Below are 23018 nucleotides of genomic sequence, written 5' to 3'. Positions count from 1 at the left end.
TAAAGAGAAGCAAATGTTCTACACTTCTAAGTCGTAAAACATTGACACAGGGCTTCCCTGGTGGCGCAGTGGTTGAGAGTCCACCTGCCAATGCAGGGGACACAGGCTCGTGACCCGGTCCGGGAAGATTCCACATGCCGCGGAGCGGCTGGGTCCGTGAGCCATGGCCGCTGAGCCTGCGCATCCGGAGCTTGTGCTCCACAACGGGAGAGGCCACAACAGTGAGGGGCCCGCGTACCAGAAAAAAGAAAAAAAACAAAACAAAACAAAACATTGACACAATAGCTTGTGATAAGTTATATATGTATACAGCAATACCTATGACAACCACGCAGAAAATTATACAAGTGGATATACTCAAGCCATCGTAAATAAATAAAAATGTAACTCTAAAAGATGTTTAGGTAATCTAAGAAAGGCTAAAAGAAGGAAACAAAGGAACAAGAAACACAGGAACAAACAGAAACAATAATGACAAAATTAAACCCCAACATATACATAACTTCTTTATATGTTAAAATGTCTAAATACACAAATTAAAAGACAGAGATTGGCAGAATAGATACAACTCATAATTCAACCATACTCTGTATACAAATCGTTAACTGAATTAAGAAAAGATGATTAATCTTATAAGATACCTTGGGATATATAATTATAATACAATACCTTGGAAAAATTGTAATGAGTGAAGGGTTTTTTGATATAATTTCATTTGACATACAATTTTAATATAGGCAATAAGTATCTTTGTACATGTTAATAAAAATATTGATATTTAGATATTTAAAACTGACAAAATAACTGACAAAAATACCAGTAAATCACTACTTTCAAAATGGCACAGTACATTGTGACACCGAAATAATGAAAACCTGTATTTTAGTCACCATGATTTTTAAAAAATTTTACTTACTTGGAAACTAAAATAACTGTCTAAATTATTGCTTTTGAACATAGTGTATCTATGTGATATAAAGGGACATGTTTGCCAGGATTGAGTTTTATTTTTAAATGCATTTCATTTAGTGGAAATATAAATTTACCTGAAGATTTATGACTTTTTTCTCATAATCATATTTAAACAGAATAAAAAAATTTCAGAGGGATGAGTAATTTCTACAGCAATATTGTAGAGTAGATGTATAAGGATGAAATGGGGGGAAATCCCTAGATTATGTCTTTGTTCTTCCCCTTGCTTTTCCAAGCCACCCACTTTGTGCACCTATGAGATATTAGCTGTCCCTGGGTGAATCTCTGTGGCTGTTGAGTGGTAAAAAACAAATATATTTAGCACTTAGCTTAATCTACGAAGAGAAACAGATAACTCTTCTTGAATTGAAAGGGAAAGATTTATATAGATAAGGTGAAATTATCTCCCTTCAAAATTAGAGGAAAGCAATGGGAATAATCTAAAAATGATTATAAGTGCAACAGATACATAAAAATGAGTTTGAGAATGAAAAATAATCCCTTTAGCTTTCAGGCTTTCACCATGTTGATTTGGTTCATTACTGTCAGAAAACAAAGAGTAAGAAGCTGGAGGGTTAGACAGTGATTAGAAATGATTCAAAAGGCAAAATATGCTTTCTCATGAGGGTCTTGCAATTTGGTTCTGATGGTTCATATCCAAATTGCATGGTTGCTTAGCATTGTTAGAAGAATGAGACTGAAACAGGGAATGGAACAGGGTGTAAGATAGAATCTATCCATCTGGAACTAGCAAACCAAGGCAATACCTTATGGTCTGCAATTTAGATGCTAAACATGGAGATTCTTCCTAAAACAAGATGTCGTATGTTAATATGAAAATTCCAGCAAAGCACAGTTGTAGCAAACATCAAACTATCACTGACTCTCAGAATCATAGCTCATAGTAAAACAGTAATAGCTTTATGAGCTAAATGTTAAGTCTTTGGAAGGGTATTTCTTAGTTGTTTTAGTGAAACCCAAAATTAGAGTTTTAAGTTTAATGACTAAGTTGACATTGAAAAATGAATAATAGGGCATTGTGAAAGGTAAAAATTGTAAATCATGTTAAACAACCATGCAATTGGAGGAGATAGTTTATTGGAAAACAAGTTTAATCTATGTTGTATACATTTACGCATTTACTGAGTACTTATATGACAGACTATTCCCAAATAATTTCTGCAGTTATTCATGTTTTGGCTTTAGTTAAATATGACTCCTAAAAGCGGCTGATGGACATGGAAACTAAAATGTTAATAACATCTACTATGTGTCGAACATAGATCAAGATATTTTCCAAAAATTCTTTTACTCTGTTTTTCACAAGAAACCTGCTCATCATTATCCCTATTTAATAAATGAGAAAACAGAATTCATGATTTCATTTAAATTGTCCAAGGTCACAAATGCACTAGGTAGTTGAACTGAAATTGAACCTGAATCTCTTACTATAAAGACCATGTTCTTTGCCTTTTGCCATGAATTGTGCTATAATAAACCTGATTTTCAGCATCTTCAGGGGGCAACTAATTTCCTCTGATGAAATATGACTCTCTCAGCTGTTGAAAATGTACAATGTTGAAAATGCTAGTCACTGAAATGCTATAATTGAAGAGAATCTAAAAAACTATTTGTACTAAGATATGTCCTCTCTCAACTGAAATTCCCAATAAATAAAGCTTTTAAAGTTTCAGAAACCATAAATATAAGGCACACATATTTTGGGGGTAAAGCACTACTATTGCATGTAGGTAGAACAGAAAAAAAGCAAAATAACAAAGCAGGGACTTCCCTGGTGGCACAGTGGTTAAGAATCCATCTGCCAAAGCAGGGGACACAAGTTCGAGCCCTGGTCCAGGAAGATCCCACATGCCGCGGAGCAACTAAGCCCATGCGCCACAACTACTAAGCCTACACTCTACAGCCCGCAAGCCACAACTACTGAGTCTGCGCGGCACAACTACTGAAGCCCGTGCGCCTAGAGCCCACGCTCCGCAACAGGAGAAGCCACCACAATGAGAAGCCCACGCACCGCAACGAAGACCCAATGCAGCCAAATAAATAAATAAATTTAAAATAAATAAAATAAAATTCTAAAAAATGTAAAACAAAGCAATTTCAAATCAATTTTAAAAACATTTACTGAGAATCAGGTAGAGAATAAGATGCTGATGACATAAGAAAAACAGGCCTTCAACAAAGTCTGAATTTTATTGCTGAAAATCTCTCAGGTCTAACTCCAATCAGTTCACATAGAAAGAGCTAATTTGGTGTCAGACATATTTCAGATTTAGGTTTGCAACTTACAACAGTAGTTCTGTGGCCTTGGTAAAATTACTTCAGTTAGGCTTTCCTGAGTTTCTGTTTTTTTTCTCTTAATCGGGAATAATGAGTTAGTTCAGAGAGTTTCTGTGTGGCAGTTAAATGAAAGAATTTTTTTTTAAGTCTAGCTTAGTGCCTTGAATTAATAAATGTGAATTTCATCCATGCAGAACAAAATTCCCACAGATGCCAGGTTTAAGGAGGACTTAATCCATTTTCTTTTCCAAATTTCAAAATTTGCACATCAGTTTAGAAGTTGCCATCGCTTTTTTCAAAACACAAAGATGATCAGCTCTTGAAATGTTCAGAGAGAGCAGTTATGAAGGAAAAAATACCTAATTGTGTCAGAGCAAATTATCTAGCTTTGTCAATAAAATATTACTGTGTCCTGTTAATAAAGTATTTAATCTTCTGCCTGCTTTCTTTTAAACAAGGTGAGGTTATTGTGTCAAATACTTTGATTTGAACGTTAAAGTTTTTCCAAAGTCTAACTGGTCCACCTCTAGTTGGTGTTTAAGATAGTTATCTGGAGAGAGAAGTGTTTACCTAGAGTTCGGCCTCACCAGTTCCAGAGAATTCCTGGAGACACTTGGCTGCTTCACTGTCTTATGCAATAAATATACCAAGTATTCCCTGAAAATTATTGGCAGCCTAGCTTTGTAATAACACACAGTGGTAAAAATAAAAATAAATGAAAAAAACAGAGACAAACCAAAACCATTATCCGTATCTTCCAACCTAATACAATGCAAATCATAAAAAATCCCAGCAGGCCTTTTGATAGATATTGATCAGCCATTCCTAAAATGTATATGGAAATGCAAAAGATCCAGAATAGTCAAGGGGAACTAAGATCCCACAAGCCACGTGGTGTGGCCAAAAACAAAACAAAACCAGAAGAGTCAAGTCATATTTGTAAAGGAAGAAGTATTTGGAAGACATACACTTCCCAATTTCTAAAGGTACTATAAAAAGGTGCAAAAATCAAAACAATGTGGTGCTGCTGTAAGACTAAGAATGTTGATCAATGAAATAGAATTGAGAGTCCAGGAAACACAATACATTTTTAGCCAGTTGATTTTTTGACAAGAAGTGCCAAGACAATTATATGAGAAAAGAATAATTTTTTGACAAGTAGTGCTATAACAACTGAATGCCCATATACAGGAAGATGAATTTAGACTCTTATCTCACATTGTACACAAAATTAACTCAAAATGAATCATAAATGTAAGAATTAAAACTATACAGCTTTGAGAAGAAAACATGGAAAAAACATTCCATAACTTCAGCTAGGCAAAGTGTTCTTAATATTTAAGACACTGTTAAGAAAATGAAAGACAAGCCACAGCCTGGGAAAAAATACTTGCAAATCATGTATCTGATTAAAAAATACTTTTACATAGAATAGAAATAACTTTTACAACTCAATATTAATTAAAAAATTAACCCAGTTTTTCTAAGTGAGGACTGTAAAATATTGGAATAGATATTTCACCCAAGAAGATGTATAAATGAATAATAAACATATGAAAAGATGGCCATCATAATTAGTCATTGGGGGAAATGCACATTAAAACTACAACGAGATACTACTTTACACCCACTAGAATGGTTATCATTAAAACTACTGAGCGTAACATGTGAAAATGTGGAGAAGTCTGAAACCCTCGTATATTGCAGGGGAGAATGTAAAATGGTATCGCCACTTTGGAAAGATACCTTGGTACCTCCTTAAAAAGTTAAACATAAACTTACCAAGTGATTCAGTGATTTCATTACTAGGTATCTCCTCAAGAGACATGTAAACATATGTTCACACACACACAAAAATCTTTTCTGGGAATATTCACAGCAGCATTATTCATATGTCAATCACCAGAAACAGTACAATTTCCATCAACTGGTGAACAAATAAATTGTTTGTGGTATATCTCCACATTGGAATATATTCATCAATAAAAATGAACAAATTACCAATGTATGCTACAACATGGATGATTCTCAAAACACTGTGCTAAGGCAAAGAGGCCAGATGCAAAAACACCTACATATTGTATGTTTCTGGAATGTCCAGAAAAGGCTAGTCTACAGAGACAAAGAAAAAAAATCAGTGTTAGTCTGGGCCCGGGGCTACAAAAAGGGATTCACTGCAAACAGGCAAAGTGGATCTCTTAGGGGTGATAAAAATGTCTTAAAACTGACTGCACAATTCTATGTAAATATAATAAAATCATTGAATTTTACATTTATGATTGATAAATTTTGTCACATAATTCATACTTCAATAAAGCTGTTTTTAAAAAGTAAGTAAACCGATGGGAATTTCTTTTTCCCAGAGCAAGACTGAACACACACACACACACACACACACACACACACACACACACGAAAACCAAAGCATATATTCACTGGTTGATAAAAGCAAAAGTATTTTCCTCATCAAGAGTTTGAGTGTCAGACTTCCCTAGTGGCGCAGTGGTTGAGAGTCTGCCTGCCGATGCAGGGGACGCGGGTTCGTGCCCCGGTCCGGGAAGATCCCACATGCCGCGGAGTGGCTAGGCCCATGAGCCATGGCCGCCGAGCCTGCGCGTCCAGAGCCTGTGCTCTGCAACGGCAGAGGTCACAACAGTGAGAGGCCCACGTACCGCAAAAAAAAAAAAAAAAAGAGTTTGAGTGTCAACACTTTTTGATTAATTATTTGTATTGTCTGCCACATATTTAGCTTACTGCATAGATGTTCCAATCAGCTATACAATTTGCCTTAATGCATTAAAACACCTACACCAAAGCAATAATTATTTACCAAGTTTTTAAACAAAATTTTCATCATATATTTTGTGAATGAAAAAAACCCTAAAAAGTTACTATTACCAAAAACAATTAAAAAAAAAATCAGCAGACTAAATTGTGTAAGCTCTCGGAGGGCCTGCTTGGAGAATAGTTGAAATATAGAAGAAAACATCCAGCAACTAATGGTCAAAGTGATATAAACACAGAAATATTCCTATGTTTAGGAAGGTAGAAAAGAGGAGATATTTTTGATAGTTTTACCATAATGAATAAAATTTTCAAGCAGCCTTTGAAAATGGCCTAGCACATATGTTTTATTTACCTGCATTGTTATTGCTTTAGCCTCTGAACTAATAAATATCAGAAGAGAATTACATTTAGTACTCTGAGAGTGACTGTGACATGGAAAGCAAAAAATCAGTGAAGTTATAGAAAAGCCTGGTGTTAAAATACTAGGAGAAAATTAAATCGATTTTAAGATATTACTTTTCAGTTAATTTTTACTGTGTAAGATATACAAACACATATGAAGATATGTATAGAGATATAGACAGATGTATGTGTATCTATGTCTATATATACCTATTTATATATAATGTTTTATTCACTGGATTTCCCGTGACTCATTTAGATGACCTTGCGACAGGGCAGAGAAGATGTAGAAATACAACTTTAAATCCTAAAACAATGCTGGCAGAGCTGGCTATACCAAACAGAGCTTTTGTACAAATAGAAATTAGTCCCCAAAGCACAGTATTTTGTTTTCAATGTTTTATAAAGTACTGGAGGTATTTTTTCTATAGACAATTGCAAACACATGTCTTATCTTATTATTTATATTTACTTAATGCTCTATGAATCTCAGATGAATCTGCTCCAACAATCATTTCATGCATCCCAATAAAGCAGCTGATATTCCATCTGAGTGTTAAAGTAAGTGCTATTTTCAGAACTGTTTCACGTGGACTACACAAAGAAAGCGTCAACATGAGTGAGGAAATTTTCTATTTCTAGGAACATATGCTTTATAAAACATTTTCCACTTATTCAATGACTGAATAGATGTTTCCACCTTAATAAATGAAAATATAATGCCCATATCAATTATATGTTTAAGGGAATTTGCTTTACATCCTTCCTGGTTGTGCTGTTACCTTCTACAACAGGGGAAGATCGGTTGAGCAATACAAAATTTTTTAATATAATTTATGGAGGGCGTTAGAGTTTGATAAGCTGCAAACAAGAACTCTTTAAATTTAAAAACACATACAATTTATACACTTGCAACCTCTTTACTGCAAATGTGACTTTTTTAAGCTACGGAATTTTTTTTTACCCTGTTGGTTTTGTTGAAATTAATGTAAACTTTTTGTACATAAATTACAGGATGTATGTATCTAATGTACCTAAAAGTTTATGAATCATCACTGTCCAATTGAACTTTCCATTGATGGAAATGTTCCAAAATTTGCATTGTCCAGTATGGCAGACACTAGGCATACATAGCTATTGAGCACTGAAATGTGGCTAACGTGATTTAGACAATAAACTTTTAATCTTATTTAACTGTAATTAAATTCAAATAGCCACATGTGGCTGTTGCTTGTGGATTAGAAAACACAGAAAGAGGAGGAAACTTGGAATCATACTTTTTTATTATCTATAGTAATTTTCATTAGAATTCTAGGTCAGATCTCTATAAATCAGAGTCAAGTGGAAGGTTAAACAGAGCTGGCAAATTTGGGTTTTGTTTGTTTGTTTGTTTTTGTTTTTGGCCATGCCGCGCTACCTGTGGGATTTTATTCCCGACCAGAGGTTGAACTCAGGCCCTTGGCAGGAAGAGCACAGAGTCCTAACCACTGGACCTCCAGGGAATTTCCCAGAGCTGGCAAATTTGTGCTATGTATAGTCCAAAGTCAACTTGCATTCAAGTTCAACTTGCAGTATGTCATTTTGATTTGCTATTTATTGTTTGCTCTTTTAATGATTTGGTCTTCAGTTTACCCTAAAATATTTGAATTTAGATGTGAAGTGAGGTCATTTCAAACATTTGAAAAGGATTTTATTCAAAATGGAATTTGTGATAAATAGATCAAAGGGACCCAAACCTTCAAACATAAAGAGAGTGATAGTCAATCCTTGTTACTCCAATCAAATGTACTTTTCAGAAAGTGTCATTTATTTTCTCCATTGTATTGTATATGTAGAATATTTAGAAAGTTCTAAAAAGTAGACTCATCAAGCAGGAAGGACTCAGTCAAGCAAGAAGGTCCTTTATGGAAAGCATAGGTTGTCAGAAATTGTACCACAGCTCACTGTTGCTTTGTTCTTTTTATGTTTTAGTTTTCTACTATTTGTGTTAGTTTCTAAGACTATGTCTTCAATTTCTTTTATCTCTTATTATGCAATGTTTAATCTGCTATTAATTCCATTTAATTTCATCCGTCACATTGCAGTTTTCACCTCTACAGGTTTGATTTAGGTCTTTATTACATGTTTCATAGTTCTGATTAACTTTTTTCAGAGCTTTATTAAGATCCATTTAAAGTGTAAATTGAGTGGTTTTTTTGCACAGAATTGTTCCACCTTCCCTATAGTCTAATTTTAGAACATTTTCATTTATTTACCCAGTAAAAGAAACCCCATGTCCATTTGCAGTCTCTCCCCATACACTAGCAACCTTCCCCCATTCCAGTGCCAGCTCCCAGCCCTGGCAACCACTAATCTATTTTCTGTTTCTTCAGATATGCTTAATCCGGACATGTCACATTAATGAAATCATACAATATCTGCTCTCTTTCAACTGGCACTTAGCATGTTTTCAAGGCTCATCTATGTTTTAGCATGTATTTTTACCTCATTCTCTTTTATTGCTGAAAAATACCCCATTTAACGGATGTAGATTTTTGTTTTTTTCATTCACCAGCTGAAGGGACTTGGGTCATTTCTACTTTTCAGCCCTTGTAAATAATGCTGCACTATGGATATTTGTGTACAAGTTTTTATGAGCATGTTTTCATTTCTCTTGGATATATACCCAGGAGTGGAATTGTGGTTCATATGGTCACTATATGTTTAACATTTTGAGAAACTGCTGAACTGTTTTCCAAAAGCAGATGCACCATTTTACATTCCTACCAGTAACGTGAGCAGTCCACTTTTTCCATATCCTTACTTCTTATTATCTTTTTGATTATACCTCTGCTTATCTTTTTGAACATAACTGGTTTAAAACCCTTGTCTGTTAATTCTAGCATCTATTTCTATTCTGAACAGTGATTGATTTTTCTCCTAAACATGGGTTTTCTTTTCCTGCTTTTTTGCAAGCTTGTTTTTTTTTTAATATCTTCATTGGCATATAATTGCTTTACAATGTATTAGTTTTTGCTGTACAACAAAGTGAATCAGCTATACATACACGTATATCCCCATATCCCCTCCCTCTTGCGTCTCCCTCCCACCCTCCCTATCCCACCCCTCCAGGTCATCACAAAGCACCCAGCTGATCTCCCTGTGCTATGCGGCTGCTTCCCACTAGCTATCTATTTTACATTTGGTAGTGTGTATATGTCCATGCCACTCTCTCACTTTGTCCCAGCTTCCCCTTCCCCCACTGTGTCCTCAACTCTGTTCTCTATGTCTGTGTCTTAATCCTGCCCTGCCTCTAGGTCCATCAGTACCATTTTTTTAGGTTCCATATATATGCGTTGACATACAGTATTTGTTTTTCTCTTTCTAGCTTGGTAGTTTTTAATTGGATGCCAGACATTGTGAACTGTACCTTACTGGTTGCTGGACATTTTTGTATTTCTATAAATATTATTTAACTTTGGTCTATCATATACTTAAATGATTTGTTAACCGTTTGATCCACTTGGGCCTTGCTTTTAAGATTTGTTAGGTGGCACTAGAGGCGTGAGGTGTCTAGGGCTAATGCCCTATTACTAAGGCAAAACCTGTCTGTGTACGCCAACCAACGCCCCATGGATTATGAAGTTTTCCAGCCTGACTGGTGGAAGGAGTTACTGACCCTAAGTGATCTCTGGGAATCCTTAAAACCCCTTCGGGGTAGTTTCCTCAAACACAAGATGCTCAGAACTCAGCAGAATACTGGAGAAAACTCTACAGAACTCCGAGTTCTCTCTCTGAGCAACCCTCTCCTTTCTGCTATACTCTGGAGGTCATTACCTGCCTTGGTCTCCCACAAACTTTCGGCTCCAACCGGTCAACGCAGGCAATTCGCTGGGCTGTGCTTAGGTTTTCTCTCCCAAACCCGCATCCTGGAAAATCTTTGAAAGGCTGTAAGCATTTTGAGCTGATTATTTGTTTCCTCAGTCTCCAGGATTAGTTATCCGTTATTGATGCCAAGTGTCTCGGAAGACAGACCCAGCGTTCTCCTTCAAGGGCAGATTTTTTTTCTTTTTCTTTTTTTTTTTTAATAAAGGTAACTCTGAGAGTTGCCCCTAAAAGCTAAACAGAGCAAACGTCTTTTCTCTTACTCAGAGAACTAGGCAGCGCGCCACTGAGCGAGCTCACGCCGCACCTCCAAGCCTCAGCACCGCCTACGGGTTACTGCGCAGGCGTAGAACTTCTGCGCGCCTGCAGCGCTCAGCAACAACTGCGCCTGCGCCAAACAACGGGGCGCGCTAACGCGCCAATCTGCGCCTGCCAATGAGAGTGCCCAATGGTCCTTGATTCCCGCCCACTGACAGGACATCCAATCGCCTGTCCCGGCGCGCGGTTCGCGGCGGGTCCAAAGTGGACTGAGGTTTGAGCTGAAGCGCGGCCCGGGGAATGATGGAGGCGGCAGAGACTAAGGCGGAGGCCGCTGCCCGAGAGTAAGTGTGTCTCGCCAGGTGGCAGCCGGGGGCGGGCTGGGGCGGACCTTGCGCGGTCCCAAGTAAAATCAGTAATTCCCCTCCACCCCTTACAGCGGTTGCGGGTCGACTAAGCCGTGAAGTGATCCTGATACCAGCCCCCCAGTCTTAGGTTCCTGAGGTGACGGTTGCGTCTCTCCAGGAGTAAGGGCTATGAGGGACTGTCCGTCCCCCTCCGTACACACACACCCCAGAGGTGTGTTCTGAAAGGGGACCGTTCCATCTCTGTTAACCCTCCATATCTCTTCGCAGATCGACCATCCTAACAGGAGACTTTCCATCCCTAGGAGACATGCTGGGAGGGCCATTCAATTTCTGTCAGCCCTGTCCAACACACACTCTCCCAGTGGATTATTTTGTCCCCATCCCCGACTCCTAATGGACTGCTACGGCCGCTAACAAGGGAGAACTCTGGAGAGCCTAGACCCAGGGGTCCAGCCCCCTGTCCTTAGCTCCTCCTCAAGTACTCTGATACCCTGCCCCCAAGCTTGTGTCCTCTGCGTGGCGGGGCTCCCCTCTTCCCTGTATATTTCCATGACTGATTTCAGAAACTCAAACGGTTTCTATTCAGTGAGACATTCCCTATTTAAAATCACAGCTCCTTCCCCACACTCCTATTCCCCTTGCTTTGCTTATTTTTCTTCACGGCACTTACTACCTCCATGTGTCTTCCATACAAACACCATTCCTGGTCCCAGATGGCCCTTCAAGCCAGTGCTAGGCAGGACAAGACTCAGCGTTAATACACATAATCACATATGTGCATGTGCACACAAATTGACTAGACCTAGGACCCCAGGAGTCTGCAGTTTCTCCTGTTTTCTTGCCCCTTCAGGGCCCTGGCCAAGGTGGCAGACATCCTGGAGCCTCTAGGTCTTCAGGAGGAGGCAGAACTGCCTGTGCAGATGCTGGCTGAGTTTGTGACGGTGCGTACAAGATGGGAGCTAGCCTTTCACAAGCCAGGGACTGCTCCTGGGTCCTCCTATTGAGACACTGGGCAGCGATAATGGTGAGCAGACTGGAAGGTAACCTTGTTGGCCTATAGTACAAGGAGGTAAGAATATTACCTGCGTCCACCCTCCTTCTGAACAGGACTCCCGGAAGAAAGACAAGCTTCTCTGCAGCCAGCTTCAAGTAGTAGACTTCCTGCAGAATTTCTTGGTTCAGGAAGGCACTGCCCAGGACCTGAACCCCTTGGCTTCTGAAGACACGAGCCGTGAGTGGGCAGGGGGTTGGAATAGGGGCTTCCCTAGTGAAGAAGGAAGAGGGACATCAGTCAAGTCAGCTGTTTGGCTGACAGGAAGACTGAAGCCCCAGTGTTGCAGGCAGGTGGGCCAACCTCACTTATTCCCTCACTCTTGGCTCTTCTCAGGGCAGAAGGCAATTGAAGTCAAAGAGCAATGGAAAGAGCTGAAGGCCACCTACCAAGAGCACGTGGAGGCCATCACAAGTTCCCTGACCCAGGCACTGCCCAAGGTGGAGGAGGCCCAAAGGAAGCAGGCCAAACTCCAGGAGGCCCTTGAACAACTCCAGGCCAAGGTGAACCAAGGATGAGGGGAGGAGAGGGCAGGCAGAGAGGAGGAGGAAAAGGGTGAACATGCTGGGTTGGACCCACTGGCTGTCTTTTAAAATCCAACCACATGGATGAGTAATATTCCATTGTATATATGTACCACATCTTTTTATATATATATATAAATTTATTTATTTTATTTTTATTTATTTTTGGCTGTGTTGGGTCTTCGTGTCTTCGCGCCAGCTTTCTCTAGTTGTGGCGAGTGGGGGCTACTGTTCGTTGCGGTGCGCGGGCTTCTCATTGCGGTGGCTTCTCTTATTGCAGAGCCCGGGCTCTAGGCGTGTGGGCTTCAGTAGTTGCAGCACACTGGCTCAGTAGTTGTGGCTCACGGGCTCTAGAGTGTAGGCAGAGTAGTTGTGGTGCACGGGCTTGGTTGCTCCCCGGCATGTGGGATCTTCCCAGACCAGGGCTTGAACCCATGTCCCCTGCATTGGCAGGCGGATTCTTAACCACTGCACCACCAGGGAAGCCCCTGTACCACATCTTCTTTATCCTTTCATCCGTCAATATTACTCATCCATTAAAAAGAATGAAATAATGCCATTTACAGCAACATGGATAGACCTGGAGATTATGGTACTAAGTGAAGTAAGTCAGACAGAGAAAGACAAATATCATATGATATCACTTATATGTGGAATCTAAAAAAAAAAATGATACAAATGAACTTATTTACAAAACAGAAACAGACTCAGAGAATGAACTTATGGTTACCAGGGGGAAGGGTGAGGGCCAGTGATAGATTGGGAGTTTGGGATTGACATGTACAAACTGCTATATTTAAAATAGATAACCAACAAAGACTTACTATAAAAAAAAAAAAAGAAATCCAAACATAAAAATGCACTCCTCCTCTCCTTGTTCCCCTCCTTTGCTTACCTGCAGAAGCAAATGGCCATGGAAAAACTCAGAATAGTCCAGAAGCAGTGGCAGCTACAACAGGTTGGTCCATTCACCTGGGAAAATACCTCTTCTCGACACCATGCTATTGCATGGGCCAAGTCCTAGAAAACCTTTATTCTATTTCCTCCAGTGAGGCATTATAGCATGGGTACCAACATGGACTTGAATCCTAGCATCACCACTTACCACTGCATGATCTTGGGCAGTCACCTAACTTTCTCTGCTTCTGTTTCTTAATCTGTGAAAGAAGAAAATAATAGCATCTACTCTATAGAGTTACTATGATGATTAAGTAATTGGTATAGCAAGTGCTTAAAATAGTGCCTGGCACATAGCAAACTAAATAAGTGTTATCATCTTCTTTGTGCTCCTTTTCTCCAGAATGCCTCACCTTGTAACAACACATTCTGACCCTTCCTTTTTTCTAAGCCCCTGGTCCTGCCTAAAGTGAGTAGAGTCCCTCTTTCCATCTATGCGTCTGAACCCCCAGCTAGGTCTAGGCAGTAGGGTTTGGGGAAATGGCTCTAAGACGTCAGCATCTGAGGAACCGTGTCTACATTCTCACTCCTGGTAGGAGAAGCGTCTGCAGCATCTGGCAGTGGTTTCTTCAGAGGTGAGGGAGCGTCAGACAGGAACTCAGCAGGAGCTTGAACAGCTATATCAGGAACTTGGAGCCCTGAAGCAGCAGGCAGGGCAGGAGCAGTACAAGCTGCAGAGGTGAGGCCGGGAACATGGGCTACAGACCCAGGGTGGTTCAGCTGAGGTTCGCTGTCTTCACACCCACCTCCTCCTTCCAGGCACCAGACCTTCCTCCACCTGCTATACACCCTTCAGGGTAAGCTGCTATTCCATGAGGCTGAGGCAGAGGTGCCACAAGAGTTGGATCTTCCTAAGGATAAGCCCCAGCAGCAGACCCAGCCCCAGGAGCAGAACATTCGGGACACCATGGGGAGAGATGAATGTGTGTCCTTCAAGGTGAATGAAAGATGGAACAGTTGGGCAGGGAGGCAGAGAGAAAAGCTGGGAGATAAATCTTACTCACTGCTCATACCTTGTCTCCCCAAGGCCAACAACCCACAGCCTGCTGGAGATACAGGCTTACCATGGCTTCCTGGGAGACAGCAACATGGGGAAGGATCCTAGATCAGGTCAGACTCCAGCTCAGGCTATGGTGTCCCTGGACTGTAGGTATGGCAGGAGCGAGGGTCTCTGGTCTATCTGTCTCTGTTTCTGTGCTCCGCTATTCATGGAGGGGATGGGACATGGGGAGGAGCAAGGAGTTTATCTTACGGATGAAGTTTTGTACATTATCCCCATATCCAGCCTACCCTGGGCTAAACCCTCTCTTCCTCTTCCCCAGCTCTCTGGCCTCACCCACATTGCAGGATGGACTTAAATTCCTTGAGTGCAGCCTGATTTTTGACTACATACCAGGTCGGGGCAGGCTCTGGATTCTGTTTATTAAAAGCCCTGGAGTTCTCTCAGTTGCCTGTTTGTCCGCTTATCTTCATATGTTGGTGGGAAGAACCACACTCATAGGCCAGCAACAAGATAGGTGCTGGGACTGGTGTGAATAGAGAGGGTACAGATGGGGAAGGGGCCCTGGCCTGGGGCATCAGGGGTTGCTTGCCCAAAGGGATATACTACAAACATGCTGAGCTTAATTCAGGGAGAAGGTGAATGCTTTATGCAGGTGATTAGATGTTGGAGGATAATTTTAATTACTGATCCAAATGTTTACTGAATCTCTGATTTGTGCCAGGTCCCTTGCTATGAACTGGAGCTACAGCAGTGGGCTTATCTGACCAGTCCCTGCCTACATGGAGCATAATGAGAATGAACAATTGAAAAGATAAATAGGATGATTTCAGGGTGTGTTAAAACAGGGTAGCAAACTAAAACAGAGTAATACAATGAAGATCAATAGTGAGAGTAGAGAGACCCCCATCTGTGTATATTGGCCTGTGTCTATGAGTCAGTATTTCTATTTGTGTTTGTGTGTGTGTGTTTCTGTGTCTTTGTTGCTTTCAGTCTCCATTCCTCTGTGTGTCTATCGCTGGGTGTGTGGACAGGGGCGGGCACTACTGTGTTTGAGAAAGAGATTGCATTCCTGATTGAGAGTGTGGAAACTGCTACTTCAGAGAGAAAGAGAGAAAAATGACAGTTCTCAGAGCATAGAAAACTCATTTTCCATATGAGAAAAGGACCTTCATGTGAGAGAAAGACCTAAACATCCCCATGAGAAAGACACTGGGGCCTTTTGTTTTTGGTGAGAGAAAGTTTTAAGAGTCAGTGTTCCCTGTCTGTCTCAGACTGGGTCACCTTCTCTCAGGTGGAGATTGAGATCCTTGTGCATTCTGATGGTTTGCCCTGCTTTACTAAGGTGTCCCTAGTTTTCTCTCAAATTGTCTTTTCAAATGTGTTGGCCCCATTTTTTACGTATGAAATAGGATAATTATCAGAGGTCTTTGGGCTCAGAGAGGATTGAGGATACTCCACCAGGGAGCACACAAATGCCCACAGAGTGGCTTCCTCAATCTACTCATCCCCCTCCCTCCCACATGGTTCCTGCTGTAGCCTTCTAGTAACCCAAATATCCAGTCCCCTTTTTCCCTCCCTCCTACTGGATAGGCTCCCTTACCCCTACAGTCTCATTTCCTTTCTAGTCTCATGTTCTCCAAAATGTCTGCAGCACTAACGAGAGAGCAAGAGTACATATATATATATGCACCCCAGGAAAAGAGTGTCTACTAAGGGACACTGGGGTGTGGGTTGGGATGTTGTGGAGTTTCCCTATCTTTGCATACATTATGGCTGTCAGAAAGTCAGCAGGGAAGAGAAGACACTCACATGAAGCCCACCAAGATGGGGGTGAAGGATAATACTCTGAGATACTCCAAGCCAGGGACAGGGGAAGGAGATTGGGCAGATGTACAGTAATCAAGCACAGAGGTCTGCAAACTTCTGGGAACCAGATTTCTCTCAAGGAGTGTGAAATGCATCAGTCCACACTGAGGCCGAAGAGGAGGGGAGCCTTGATTATCTGTTACGTTCAAAGCCCTTGATTCGCCCATGTGGCTGGAGCCTCAAGTTGGCCGGAAGTGTCTTGACTGACCAGCTCAGGAATTGGGACTTGCTATCAGATAGAAGATGGACTTCAGCTTCCAGCTCTTCTCAGCCCTCTGTTAGGCCCTTAAAGACTATCCTTGTTCATTGATACTTGCACAAGGTAGATGTGTGCAAGGAGGAATACTACCCCTGGGAAATCGTGATCTCTTACACAAAGACATGGAAATCTATGAGTCCACAGAAGCTGCTGAAAAGGCCCTGCTGCCTGCCAGAATTTTTTCTCTTCCTCTTTTCTATTGAAGGGAAGGACACAGAAACCAGTGAAGAGTGGGGGCGGAGGGGAGACTAGGCAGTGAATCAGCACAGTCAAGACACTGTTGCTCTGTCTTGACCAGAAGTCTTCTTGATAACCTAAAGTGAAAATTAAGCTTACTCTGTTAAACCAATAGGAAAACTTTCTTTTTCTATTCTCTTTAAGAATAATGTTTTCCTTTTTTTTTTTTTTTTTTTTTTTTGCGGTACGCGGACCTCTCACTGTTGTGGCCTCTCCTGTTGCAGAGCACTGGCTCTGGACTCGCAGGCTCAGCGGGCATGGCTCACGGGCCCAGCCGCTCTGCGGCATGTGGGATCTTCCCGGACCGGGGCACGAACCCACGTCCCCTGCATCGGCAGGCAGACTCTCAGCCACTGCGCCACCAGGGAAGCCCAATGTTTTTCCTTTTTAAAGATAATTTTGTTTAACATTATTATGGTTAAACATTATTTTGTTTATTTTTTTCTAGTTTCATATTTTCTAGGTATTGTCAATTTTTTCTAGCAATTTTTTGTTTCTAATCTTTTTAAATTGGTATGAAGTTGTCGTAATCTTTTTAATCTAAATCTGCAGCCTGTTTTAGGATGGCCTAATGTTATATTCCTGATACTTTTTTTGTGCTTTACTGATTTTTTCCTTTATACATCCCTTCAGATTTTCATTAATATTTTTTATTTTCTGAATATCATCTTCTGAGAGGGGTATGTTCAAGTCTCCAAGTGAGAGTAGATTTGTTTTTTTCTCTTACAAACATCTGGATAGTTTTAGCAAAGCTAATCCCCCTCATTCTATCTTTATAATCTTGAAATTTGTGAAACTAAGCTCATTTCAAATATTCTACCCTGTCATGAAAAGAAATCTATCTTCCCATTTTAGAATCTGTCCTTAATAAACCCCATCCTGTCTTATAGAATTATGTAACTTCTTATATTACAATTTTTACAACTCCTCTTTGGGCCAAATATGTGTAAGTTTTAAAATATAAACTGTGGTATTAAATCAACTAGTTTCCTTATTCCCAGCACAGTATTTAAATGGCCCTTTTGATACTTCGAACATTGGGCTCTGAAAAATTTAGTGAGTTTTGACACACTTTGCTCTTGAAACCCTGAATAACCAAGGCATTAAGTCTGAAAACTATAGTCTCAGGAATCAACATCTTGAGGCCTTTTTAAACTGTCATGGGGGGGGGGGGGGGGTAAATTCTTTTTATGTTGTTAAATTGAATTTGTGTAACTGTTGACATAGTTATAAAAAAACTTGTTAATCTTTATGGAGCTCTGCAATTTTAGATGCCATATTCAAACGCATTTCTAAAATTTTAAGTTGTCAAATGAACTTTAGCAAGCACATTTACGCAAGGTATGCATAATTCATTTCATCATACATTTTATAGTGATTATATTCATATGATAATTATTTAAATGAGTTGATTACTGTGTACCTAAAATCATGTTTTGAGATAGAAAAAAGAAGGGGAAAATCTAGAAATATGCTTTCAGATGGTGACAGAACTTTTGGAAATAAAAGATTATCACAAACATTATAAAAGAAATAAACCATAAAATTATATAATCTAGTGCACAAATTTTTTATGTACTATAGGTAATGTTAGGAAAAACACACAAGTTGGAAATCAAAATAGGATTTATTTTATGAAAGTTTGTTTAAAATATCCTATAGAGTCTCCGTGTTATGAAATTATATTGCAAAAACTTTGGGTCTAATCTTAATAACCAATCATAAATAGCAATTTTATTAATAAAAATACTAGGTGTATTAAATTTTTGTCCTGTTTATGTAACTTAGTAGACAAGAAGTTATGCTTTATATGTGTCTTTGAGGGAAAATACTTCTCTTTAGGGACAGGGACCTGTCCACAGTCTCCATATATGTAAGCCTTGGATTTACCTGGCCAGGTATTCTAGAAATAAAAAAGAATTTGCAAGAATTTATTTACCAAAATTCAGCATTATCTCTGGTTGTTTCATTTGGTTACTCCAAGTGAAGATATTATATGAAGATAATAGCGTTTGGGGCAAGATATACTAATTTCTTGGTTGAAAACTACTCTTGATGATGATTGAAATGCCTAACTTTGTTCCAGTATGTCATTTTCAACATGAGAAAGAAGGGGAAAAGGAAAGAAATGGTAAATTTAGTTGAGGAATTTAGTCATAAAATAGATAGCATTTGTGTGTGTGTGTGTGTGTGTGTGTGTGTGTGTGTGTGTGTGTGTGTGTGTGCGCATACACATATAAAATTGGCAGGGATAATGTAGATTAGCTGGAGGAAGTGAGAGTGACTGCATGACAGATATTTGACCTCTTTTTTCAGATAACCATTTGTTCTCTGTGATTCCTCTCTATAGGAATATATATATCTTTGCATCCACAAATGAACATATATCAATACCTTCACACTTTAAAAGTACTTAGTAAATGTTCATTGGATCATCTTCAGGGAAGATTTCCCAAAGAGCTGCCTCTTAAGCTCAATTTCAAATAAATGAAATTATCCAGAGGCAGATTTCATCATTTATTGAATGTCGGCTATTACTGAATGTCAGTTCTGAGAATTTAAAAAAAAACAAAACAAAACAATCTGAGTTTAAATTTAGAGATAGGAAGGAAAAATTTAATTTTAACAAAAAATTATGTTTGTCATTAAGGACTAAGAATTGAAATGTTTTGGTGGCACCAAGCATAATCATACATACTAAGCAGAAGGAACATTATAAGTAAAGTATAGGAAATGAGAAACTGGCAATTTCAGGAATGCAAATTCCTGACAATCAGTGCTTGGAGCATAGGATATAAGGGAGGAAATGGGAGTAGTGAGTTGCTGAGAGCCTTTTGCCTTTACCCTGCTGGCTATAGGAAGTCAAAGCCTACACCTGGAAGCCAAGGAAACCTATCAAAATTTTATTTCCTACTTGGGTAAAAAATTTTCAAGTACCTTTTAATCTATTGCAATAGAACTCTCAGAAAGTCATACCATTGGTGAGTACATTTATGAATTTAGAGCAGAATGCACATTTAGAAAGCAGTACAAATGCTTTCATCCTCCTCCTGAGCTAAACGTGTCTCCCTGTCTAACCATTGCTTATTATTGGGACTTGCTATAATGACAGCAGCAAAAGAGCTGAAATCCACTTAGGCAATTAGATATCATATTAAAGCAACATTGGAGTAGCAGGAGAATGGAACCTCTATTTTAGATGTTGATGCTTAAAAATAAGTATAATACAATGATCATAGTTATTAGTAGCTGCATATTATACCCACTAAAATAATCACTAAAGCAGTTCAGTGATACTAGTATTCATGGATGATGACAGTTACCAATCCAAACAAGTACACACCAACTAGAAACTAATGAACCACCTATCCCAGAGCTCAGTGCTTTCTGGTGACAGAAGTCACCAAAGCCTTTAGTCACTGAAGGCTCATGACAGAACATCGGAAAACATATTCAGCAATGGAAAATCACTCATCGTGCCTGAGAAATATTCTACTTATCAAGGTTTTAGGGATTAACAATTGAAAATAGGAGGGGGAAAAAAGCTCAGCCTTAATATAAAATGTTTATATTAAATAATAGTAGATAATAATAGACCTACTTCACATCAATTAGAAAATGAGTATGGTTTTTAAACAGTATCCTATGACTACCATAATTTTAATGTTAACAATTATGTTGAACAATATTCAGAGATTACTGGAATGTAAAGATAAGAGAAGCTTTCCATTAGGTGCCTATGTCACCCTTGGCACTCACAACAGACAGTTCTTATTCTTTTGGAAAAGAAAAAGACAAGTCTTATTTGGTTAAAAAAAAAGTCTGGTATCATAAGAGATTTTCTATTTTACTCTTCCACCCCTATCTCTACTCCTATATCTCAGGAATTTTCAGGAACTAATTCAATAGCTAAATTTAACTCTGTTGGTGTGTGGTGGTGCTGGTGGTGGTGGTGGTGATCTCAAGAAGTAGAAGTAGTTATTGAAAAAAAAAAATTACAATGAAAAGGAAGGGCTAGTAGATATTCAGTTAATTCTAATAGTCTAATAATATTGTATATCTCTTGTATAGAAGAAAAACTAAAACTGGGATTTCATGTGCCTGAAATTTGTTTTATATCTAAATAAGATAATTTTTTTTGGGGGGGTGGGATATTGCACAACAGTGTTATTGGTATGTCACGGTACATGTAATTTAGCAATCACATTGTCTAACTCAAACACGTGGCACAGTCTGGCAGATGGTAGTAAGGATTTGTTTATAAGGCTCACAGTTTCTTGCAAATGTCTTGCCTTGTTCTTCTAAAATTTTGTGTGTTTGTGTGCAGATACCTAATCATATTCATATAAGGTGTGCTATTTTATATTTTGACACTAAGTTGTTGATTACATATAGATTTGTTACCCTGATAATTTTTTCTATTAGTATTCATTCAATGCCTAAACAACAAGCTTTTCTGAGTACCTATATGCCAGGTACTATTCTATTCCTTTTATTAAAATATATTTCACATATAACATTGTATAAATTTAAGATGTACAACATGTTAATTTAATAGGTTTATGCATTGTAATGTGATTGTCATTGTAGCAATAATTTGTAATTCTGTCATGTTATATAATTAATCATTTATTTTTAGTGGTTACAATAATTAAGCTCTAGTTTCCTAGTAAATTTGATGATTATAATACAATATTGTTGTCTATATTCTCTATTTTGTGCATTAGCTCTCTAGGGCTTGTTTACTACTTATTACAATTTGTACCCTTTAAACAAGGTACAAACTATTTCTCTACGCCATATCCCCTGGAAACCACCATTCTACTCTCTGTATTTACCAGTTCAGCTTTTTAGAGTCCATGTATGAGTGATATAGTACAGTATTTGGCTTTCTCTGTCTGAGTTATATCACTTCACATAATGCCCTCAAGGTCCATCTGTGTTGTTGCAAATGGCAGGGTGTCCTTCCTCACAGCTGAATAATACTCCAGTTTGTGTGTGTGTGTATCACATCTTCTTTATCCATTCATCCACTGATGGGCACTAAAATTGTTTCCATATTTTGTCGATTGTGAATAATGCTACAATAAATATGGGGTGCATATATCTCTTTAATATCCTGTTTTCATTTCCTGTGGGTATATACCCAGAAGTGAAATTGCTGTATCATATGGTAGATATGTTTTTAATTTTTTGAGGAACCTCCATATTGTTTTACACATTGGCTGAAACAATTTACATTCCCACCAACAGTGTACAAGGATTCCCTTTTCTCTACATCCTCACCAACACTTGTTATCTCTTGTCTTTTTAATTATAGCCATTCTAACAGTTGTGAGGTTATATCTCATTGTGGTTTTAATTTGTATTTCCCTGATGATTGGTGATGTTGAGCATCTTTTCATGTACCTGTTGGCCGTCTTTGGAGAAATGTCTATTTAATTCCTCTGCCCATTTTTTAAACACTTTTTTTTTTTATTGAGTTGTATGAGTTTTTTTTTTAAATATATTTTGGATATTAACCCATTATCAGATATATTGTTTGCCAAAATTTTCTCCCATCCTGTAGGTTGCCTTTTCATTTTGTTAATTGTTTCTTTTCCAGTATAGAAGCTTTTACATTTGATGTAGTCCCATTTGTTGATTTTTGCTTTGTTGTTTGTGGTTTTGGTGCCATAACCAAAAAATCATTGCCAAATCCAGTATCAAGGTGCTTCTTCCATACATTTTCTTCTAGGTTTTGAATTACTTTTTGTGAGTACTGTAAGGTAGGGGTCCAGTTTCATTGTTCTGTATGTGTTTATCCAGTATTCCCAGCACCATTTGTTGAAGAGATTCTCTTTTCCCCATTAGATGTTTTGGGCTCTTTTGTCAAATATTAGTTGACCTTATATGTTGGTGCTTAATTCTGGATTTTCTATTCTGTTCCATTGGTCTGTGTGCCTATTTTTATACCAGCACCTGCTGTTTTTAGTTGCTGTAGCTTTATAGTATAGTTTGAAATCAGGAAGTATGATACTCCAGCTTTTTTCTTCTTCCTCAGGATTACTTTGGCTATTTAGGGTCCTTTATTGTTCTGTACAAATTTTAGAATTGTTTTTTCTGTTACAGTGAAGTATGCCATTGGAATATTTTTCTTTTTGATTTTGGTTTTTATAACAATTTGCATAGC

General features: G+C 38.7%; 1 protein-coding gene and 1 long non-coding RNA gene across 8 annotated transcripts in view; one reads left to right on the top strand and one right to left on the bottom strand.

Annotated features, from left to right (window-relative positions):
* LOC109550123 (uncharacterized) overlaps positions 1–10641 on the bottom strand; it is a 592312-nt gene extending 581671 nt beyond the window's left edge. Inside the window, exon 1 of the long non-coding RNA XR_012326525.1 lies at positions 10276–10641. This is a non-coding gene — a long non-coding RNA (uncharacterized lncRNA). The remainder of the gene's footprint in view (positions 1–10275) is intronic.
* A 140-nt stretch (positions 10642–10781) lies between these two features.
* ZWINT (ZW10 interacting kinetochore protein) lies at positions 10782–21950 on the top strand. 7 transcript variants are annotated; one of them, XM_019936201.3, is made up of 9 exons: positions 10782–10925; positions 11800–11890; positions 12057–12180; positions 12337–12503; positions 13426–13482; positions 14018–14160; positions 14241–14418; positions 14509–14591; positions 15206–21950. In XM_019936201.3, exons 1-8 carry the CDS (start codon positions 10882–10884, stop codon positions 14584–14586), a joined length of 882 nt encoding a protein of 293 aa, XP_019791760.2. In that variant the 5' UTR covers positions 10782–10881; the 3' UTR covers positions 14587–14591; positions 15206–21950. The 7 variants fall into 7 exon arrangements, with proteins under 7 accessions (XP_019791760.2, XP_033697728.1, XP_019791623.2 ...); XM_033841837.2 differs by having other exon boundaries at positions 14509–14631; XM_019936064.3 differs by lacking the exon at positions 15206–21950 and adding an exon at positions 14804–14929.
* The last annotated feature ends 1068 nt before the right edge of the window (positions 21951–23018 follow it).

Source organism: Tursiops truncatus, chromosome 16, assembly GCF_011762595.2.
Source record: "Tursiops truncatus isolate mTurTru1 chromosome 16, mTurTru1.mat.Y, whole genome shotgun sequence".
Taxonomy (NCBI): domain Eukaryota; kingdom Metazoa; phylum Chordata; class Mammalia; order Artiodactyla; family Delphinidae; genus Tursiops; species Tursiops truncatus.
Note: the sequence above shows the minus strand (reverse complement) of the source record. Positions and strands in the feature narration are given on the sequence as shown.

Excerpts from the sequence above, each read along its gene's own strand:
- ZWINT (XM_019936201.3), top strand. The coding sequence starts at position 10,882 with ATGATGGAGGCGGCAGAGACTAAGGCGGAGGCCGCTGCCCGAGA. Across the intron at positions 10,926-11,799 it reads GCGGAGGCCGCTGCCCGAGA|GGCCCTGGCCAAGGTGGCAG; the intron begins GTAAGTGTGTCT and ends TTGCCCCTTCAG. Across the intron at positions 12,504-13,425 it reads TTGAACAACTCCAGGCCAAG|AAGCAAATGGCCATGGAAAA; the intron begins GTGAACCAAGGA and ends GCTTACCTGCAG.